The sequence below is a fragment of the Felis catus genome, chromosome A1 (assembly GCF_018350175.1).
Source record: "Felis catus isolate Fca126 chromosome A1, F.catus_Fca126_mat1.0, whole genome shotgun sequence".
In the NCBI taxonomy this organism is placed as follows: Eukaryota; Metazoa; Chordata; class Mammalia; order Carnivora; family Felidae; genus Felis; species Felis catus.
This window is the reverse complement of record NC_058368.1, coordinates 238,876,168-238,883,065: the sequence shown is the minus strand read 5'-3', so window position 1 is coordinate 238,883,065 and position 6,898 is coordinate 238,876,168. Positions and strand designations below refer to the sequence as shown.

The 6,898-nt window shown below is 57.7% G+C and overlaps 1 protein-coding gene across 1 annotated transcript in view; it reads right to left on the bottom strand.

Annotated features, from left to right (window-relative positions):
- Positions 1-5,693: 5,693 nt before the first annotated feature.
- LOC105259694 overlaps positions 5,694-6,898 on the bottom strand; it is a 37,138-nt gene continuing 35,933 nt past the window's right edge. The window contains exon 12 of the mRNA XM_045036758.1: positions 5,694-6,471. Coding sequence (XP_044892693.1) covers positions 6,231-6,471 — 241 coding nt within the window. The 3' untranslated portion in view covers positions 5,694-6,230. The remainder of the gene's footprint in view (positions 6,472-6,898) is intronic.

Sequence of the window (6,898 nt, the reverse complement as noted above, 5' to 3'; positions counted from 1 at the left end):
TGCCTTACAAGGCCGGCGCGGCGCAGGGGCGTGGGAACCCCGCAGGGGAGGCGAGCCGGGGGCGGTGGGCTAGGGGCGGCCGCACCTGGCCCTCCGGGACCTCGGGAGGCCCGCCCGCATCCCCGCGGCCGACAGCACGCGAGCGGACGGGCCTGCGGGGAGGGGCGGGGGGACGGCGGGGCCCTGCCCTCTCCGCGGAGACTGGGGCCGACGAGGAGGCCCAATGTGGAGTGGGGTCGGGGTCGGGGGTGCGGGCTGGGACCTCACGGAGGGGCCGCAGGGAGGGCCGGCGGGGAATGGGCCTCGTCCGGGAGATTGGGAGCAGCTGGAACGTGCAGCCGCGCCTGGGTGCGGTCAGGCTGTGCTGGGCCCCAGTGCAGCCGGAGCCGCCCTCCCAGGGACAAGCAGCGGCTGCATCCCCAGCGCAGCCTGGAGACCCTGTTCTTCCTGCGCTCGAGGTGGGCCCGTCCTGCCTACCTGCGCACGCAGATCCGGAAATCTTCCAATGTCTCCTCTTTTCTGGGTGAGGCCCGCTGCCCTTCCCCTCCAGGCTGGCCCCACTTGCTTAGTGCTGGGGCTTGGGGTGCAAGGGCCTCCCTGTCTGTCCTGCAGGACACCCTCCAGTGGAGCAGGCCGGTCGGGGGACGGGGTGTGACCCTTCTTCCAGTTTCATTGCTGTGGCTCCCTTGGACCTCGCCAAGGAACCACTACCCCAGGTTCTGCCCTCCCCTCCTGGCTACAGAACCCCCACCCACATGCCCACCCAGTCTCTGTCCTTGGTCCATCTGGCACCAGACCCCCGCCCCCACCCAGCCTCTGTCCTTAACTCTCTCAGCTGCAGAGACCCCCCCCCACACACACACACACATACACCCCCTCCAGACTCTGCCCTGCTCTCAGAGCCCCATGAATCACAAGTGCTAGACTCTGCAGGTGGGATGCCGCTTTGGGGCTCACCTCAGAGATTCCGGCCTGCTCAGAGCCTGCAAAGGCAGCTCACAAACCAGAGAGGGGGCGGTGGTGCAGGCTCTGCCGCAGTCCACTAGACCACGGTGGGGAGGACGTGCTTTTCCTGACATTTCGGGAGCCAGGGACAGGCAGCCCTAGGGGCTCAGCCCCACCCCAGCCCCACAGAGGTCCTGGGTTCCACATGCCTCCTGTCAACCCTCTAGTTTCTACTTCTGCTTCAAACTGGTGGAAGATGGGCGACCGTCTAGAGGTCTGTTCATTGAGACTCAGGGTTCTGTTGGTTCCAGTCGGAGCTGGACAGCATCTTCGCCGCATGCCACTCAGGCCTCAGCACTGCTTTCTCCTGGACATCACTACTAACGATGCAAGAGGAAGAAAGAAAAACATTGCACACTATGTTCCCACTGTCGTATCAGCCAAAGGTGATGGTTGAATCCATTTTGCAAGACCTGTTAGAGCTCTGACATAGACACAGGGTAATCTGCCAACGGAGGTGGGCACCAGGTTTCAGGAGCATAAATATTCAAGGAGCATAAATATTCAAGGAGCATTTTCCCTGGGAAGGAGAGGCAAGGCCTCGGGAGATGGGGACACCCTCAGGGCAGGGCGCTGGGGAAGCCCTCAGGGCCAGATGGGCAGAGTCAGGGCCCGCGGAGGTCCTGCCCCCACATTCCAGGCGGGCTGGCGCCCTGCTTCTGGAGGGTGGAGACAGCATCACTGTCAGGACCAGCTATACATACGGGGCCTGGTCAGAATTCAAACTGGGGGCCCCTTGTGCAAAAATCGGTAGCACCCCCAGGATGGCAACAACGGAGTATTGAACAGAGCTCAGGGTCCCCCTCGGGGTCCTCGGCACACACAGCCCTGACTGCAGTCCTGCTGCCAGGCAAGTCTTGGGACTCAGAGAGGACACACAGAGGCATAGGGCAGGGCTGGCGCCCACAGCCCGTGCGTGTGATGCTTACTTCAGAAACTTGCTTTTTCATCTTTATTTTTAAATGCAAACTTATTTATTTTGAGAGAGAGAGAGAAAGGTGGGAAGGGGCAGAGAGACAGGGGGGTGGAGACAGAGAAGCCCAAGCAGGCCCCGCACTGTCAGCGCAGAGCCCGACACGGGGCTCGATCTCGTGAATTGTGACATCATGACCTGAGCCAAAATTAACAGTTGGATGCTCAACCGACTGAGCCACCCAGGGAGCCCCAAACTTGCTTTTTTAGCTTATGAATTTATCCTTGCAATCCTAAAACTGGGCCTGGAGTGTGCACCAGAGGAGGCGTGTGAACGAGGTGGCTCTCTGGCTGCCCCTCTGGGAGGACGCGGTGCATCACCAAGTTATCGGGTGATGAAAACAGAAACAATCTGCCACCACTGAGACCCAAGCCCTTCAAGGAGCTGCTCCCACATGTGCATGAAAACCTGTCAGAAGGCAGCCGTGGGACAGAGAGGTGCCACAGCCTCCCAGGAAGCCTCCACGTGGTAACAAAATCTGTCCCTTAGTACGGTCCAGATCTGCCCCCAGTTAATCTAAGCCAGCGTTCCTCTGCGGCCTTCCGTGCACAGGACCGCGTGCGCACCTCCTGGCTAGCGCAGCCATGCCCTCCGCTCTGACACAGTGCTCCCCTCAAGAGTTCTGGGATGGGGTTCATCCCAGCGCCTCTCCACCTCCCAGGGACACAGCAGCTGAGCCTTTTAAGGTCCAGCAGACTCTGCTTCCGTGAGTGCGTTTTCTGCTTTTGCAGAGGAAAATGGGCCTTTGTGCAGCAGCACGTACCGTCTGTCCCATTGTTACAGAACAGGTTTTCGCGTCCAGATGAGGCGGAGTCACAGGAATTAGGTGTGCTCTCTCTTACATGGAGCAAAGGCAGCAGAGCACAGGACCCCTGAGCGGCAGGGTCCCCAGCAAGCGCCTGGGTATAGCGTCCAAGCGCCGTGCAGGGTGGCCGAACTCAAAGACGGAGTACCAAAGTAGACGGACCCAGAGCCCCGCAGGAGCCCCGTGAGAATGCAGCTGGGTCCGGCCGGCGTGTGCAGCGAGTGCGGAGGCCGAGCTCAAGACTCAGCATCCGTGGGGTGCCGACTGAGGCAACAGGGGAAGGAGACAACTTAGTGGGGGACCATTAGCCCCACCCAAGGCACAAAGATCAAACTCTTTAACTGCATCTCGGAATGAATTTCGAGAATATTCATAAAAATACAGAAACATTCAGCACCCCATAAGGTGAACATAATGATTCCACATAGCACTACCAGGGGCGCAGACCAGCAGGAAAGTCGGAGCCATGTGACAAGACCAGTCATCTGGGGCCGACCCAGGTATTAGCACAGCTAACCGCATTCCACAGGGCCTGAAAGTTAAGTTGAGACGTGGGGGTCACAGCAGCACCACAGACTGAATTAGCAGGACCGAAAAACTACAGCGTGTGACATGGAAAATACCCTGGACGGGCCAATGGCAGGTTAGACACGGAACAACTGTAGCAACAGAAGCTACCCGAAGTGAAACAGGAAGAAGAGAATTAGAAAACCCGGATCGTCCGTGATCTGTGGGACAGCTTCAGGCAGCCTACTGTGTGCTTAATCGGGGTCCCCCCAAAAGCAGAGAGAATGCTTGGGACAAGGGTGCAGAAAAGGTGTTAGAAAAATAACGGCCAAAATGTTTCCAAGTTCGACGTAAACTATAACCCACAGACGCAAGAGGCTGGATGCTCCCCAACCAAAAGGACCACGAGGGAAACGCTGCTGGCAGTGAGCAGGAAGGGGCAGGAACAGCCGGGAGACCGGCACAGTGTGAAGGGGCAGCGGAACAAAGGGGCGGCACGCCGAGGGTCCCTGGGTGGTAAGTGCGCTGAGGTGAGGCAGGGCAGCCCAAGCTCCGTTTCTAGAAAAGGTCCACGGGCCCCGGGAGAACACACACCTCCCAACAAGTGAGCCCGGGGTCCGCAGCCGTCCCGCGAATCAGGCTCGTTACTTGTGTCGTCCAAATCTGTGTCTTTACTGTGTGAACCTGGTGAGCCGACAGGAAGCACGAGAGGGTCAGGGTGAATGTCGCACCTGTTCCCGTGGCTCCTGTCCATGTTTGCTTCGCACACTTCTCTCCTTTCTGCCTTCTCCAGTCACAGCACCGTGGGTTTGGTGGTCGGAAGCACAGTGCTCTGTCATCTACAAACGTGGTTCTACCTTTTCCTCCGCGTAGCACTTCTGGGTATGTGACTCCAGGTCGACAGCTATTTTCTGTCACGCTTTGTGGAAGTTATTTCCTCCCTCTGTCCTTACAGCCAGAAGGTCTGCTGTCCGTCTGCTCTTCCTCTGTCGGTGACCTTTCCTCCGGCTGTTCTTGAGGTCAGAGTGTCTCCGGTGCCCCGTGCTTCCGTACGGGAGGTCGAGGTGTAGATCTCCTCACCTGTGCAGCTGGCTGGACAAGAAGCCGCCGGCACGTGTTTTGTGAGTCCTGGGCGACCCGGCCACTACAATAAGTCCCTTCTCGAGGGCTTTGTGGACGCGTCTGAGGCCCACCTGCCCTCCGCGCCCGCCAGCCCTCCCTCCACGTGGCCCTCACGGCTGCATCCACATTCTGGCCACTTCTTCAGATTACTTTCCAGTTCAAGAACTCTCTCTTTGGCTATGTTTAATCTGGTGTTTAATTTATCCAAGTTTTTAACAAGTACATTTTTTATGTCTAAAAATTCTTTTCAGCCTTTAAAAAAAAATTTTTTTATGTTTATTTATTTTTGAGACAGAGAGAGACAGAGCATGAATAGGGGAGGGGCAGAGAGAGAGGGAGACACGGAATCGGAAGCAGGCTCCAGGCTCCCAGCTGTCAGCACAGAGCCCGACGCGGGGCTCCAACTCACGAGCTGTGAGATGGTGACCTGAGCTGCAGTCAGTCGCCCAACCGACTGAGCCACCCACGCGCCCCAACATTAAAAGATTCTGTGCATCCTCCTTAATATCCTGTATTTCTAGTCCTTGAGGTTTCTGGGGGTCTGAATTCTCTTTTACTGTTTCTTGGCTCTCTCGTGCGTGATGGTTTGTGATCTTTGGTTGTGAGCTTATCTGGACTGATCTTAAGCTCTGAAAATCTAGCTTCTTAACTTGGCTCAGTTTATTTCTGCCTGAGACTGGATTCATCCTGGACCCTTGCCCCCAGCTCTGTTCCTGGCTTCTGGATCAAGGCCTGGTTTCAAAGGAGCCCCTGGTCCTGGACCACCTACCTATCAGCTCACTTTTGTTCTCCAGTTTTGGGGGGATTTTCTCACTTTGTATGAATCCAGGATGCAATGAAATTACATTTTCATGAGAGCAGTAATTATCTTGTGGTGAAAAGTTCACCATAAAGCCAGAAGCCCTGGGGCTCCTGGGGGGGGCTCAGTGGGTTAAGCATCTGACTCTTGGTTTTGGCTCAGGTCATGATCTCACTGTTTGTGAGTTCAAGACCCATATCAGGCTCTGTGCTGGTGGCATGGGGCCTGCTTGGGACTCTCTCTCTCTCTCTCTCTCTCTCTCTCTCTCTCTCTCTCCTTCTCTCTGCCCCTCCCTTGCTCACTGTCTTTCTCTTTCAAAATAAATAAACTTAAAAAAAAAAAAAAAGGCCAGAATCTCCTCCTCTGTATCACACCCCTCGTCCTCACTCTGGCCAGGACTCAGGCTGGGTGGGGGCAGGAGGGGCTTCGAAAAGGCCACTTGAAACCCAAGAATTTAAAGTTTACCAAGACTGATTTCAAGCTTATTGCCAATGAAATTATTTTTTATTATTTCGTATAACTGTCTAAGAAATTCTGAAGAACTTCCCTAAAGGCTACTTAGGGTCATAACAGTTGTCAACATTCCTAAGTAACACAAGTGAAAACAGCACACCAAGTCTGTCCTGAATCTTGGAGCACGATGGGGACGTGTTCGGGAAATAGCGCAAGTCAGGGTGTGCACAGGCTCCCTTCTTTCCTGGACTCTGGACGCGGACCCAGCACTCCGCTTGGAGGAAGCCGGGCCATCGGCTGCCACCGGTGCCTGCGTAGAGGCGAGGGCTGCACTGCACCACGAACACAGCGGGAGCCCCTACCGGCCTCAGGCCAGGCAGGCATCGTGGGAGTCGGGGTGAGCGCCTGCCCTGGACTCAGGGGCTTCCGTGGCAGCGCGGACACGAGTCGTGCTGACAGAGATATCCAGGTTGACCCTGGTCTCTCCCTAAGCATCGAGCGGGCCCTCTGCTTCCTGGCTGGATGGCGACGCCTGGCCCCAAGCCACCTCTGCTGTCTCCTGGGAGCTAGATGTGCTGGAGATTGCACACCTGCCCATCCGCCGGCTTCCTGGTGGTGGTGACAGTGGCAGGCTCCGTGCCCTGGACCTGCTGCCTCCGCAAGGGGACATCCAGGTGCAGCACATGCTGGCTGCTGGAGGGCAGCAGGTGCGGGAGCCTGAGTTTCTCCAGGGCCGCCTCCCGAGCCCGGATCTCTAAGGACACGGGTGTGTGGACGCCCATTTGGCCAGTGTGGGCTCCTTGGCTCCTGCAGAGCAAAAGAAAGTGCCATGAGCACCTGAGGGCGGTGAGCAGAGGGCGCGCCCAGTCCTTGGCCCCGGGTGCAGAACCGGCCCTCTGCCGGGAAGGCCAAGGACAGGTTCCTGGTGCCGTCCGTCCTGACCTCTTGCCAGGAGGGCGGCCGCTTCTGCACAGAACATCTGTGTCTGCACACACAGCCCTGCTCAGCGGGTCAGCGGGAACCCTCCTCCACCCCTCCCCCGTGCTGGGGTCCCCGTACTGGGCATCTCCTCGGACCCAGCAGCAATGCTCATGGCTCCTGGTGCAGCGGGCAGGCATTTCCCGACCCACACTGGCGGTGCCGACGGCCTTGTCCACCAGTTGTGGGCGCGGCACTGGCCCAGCCCACCAGCCGCGTGCGCGTCCCAGGCCCACCCGTGCCACTCCTCAGTGAT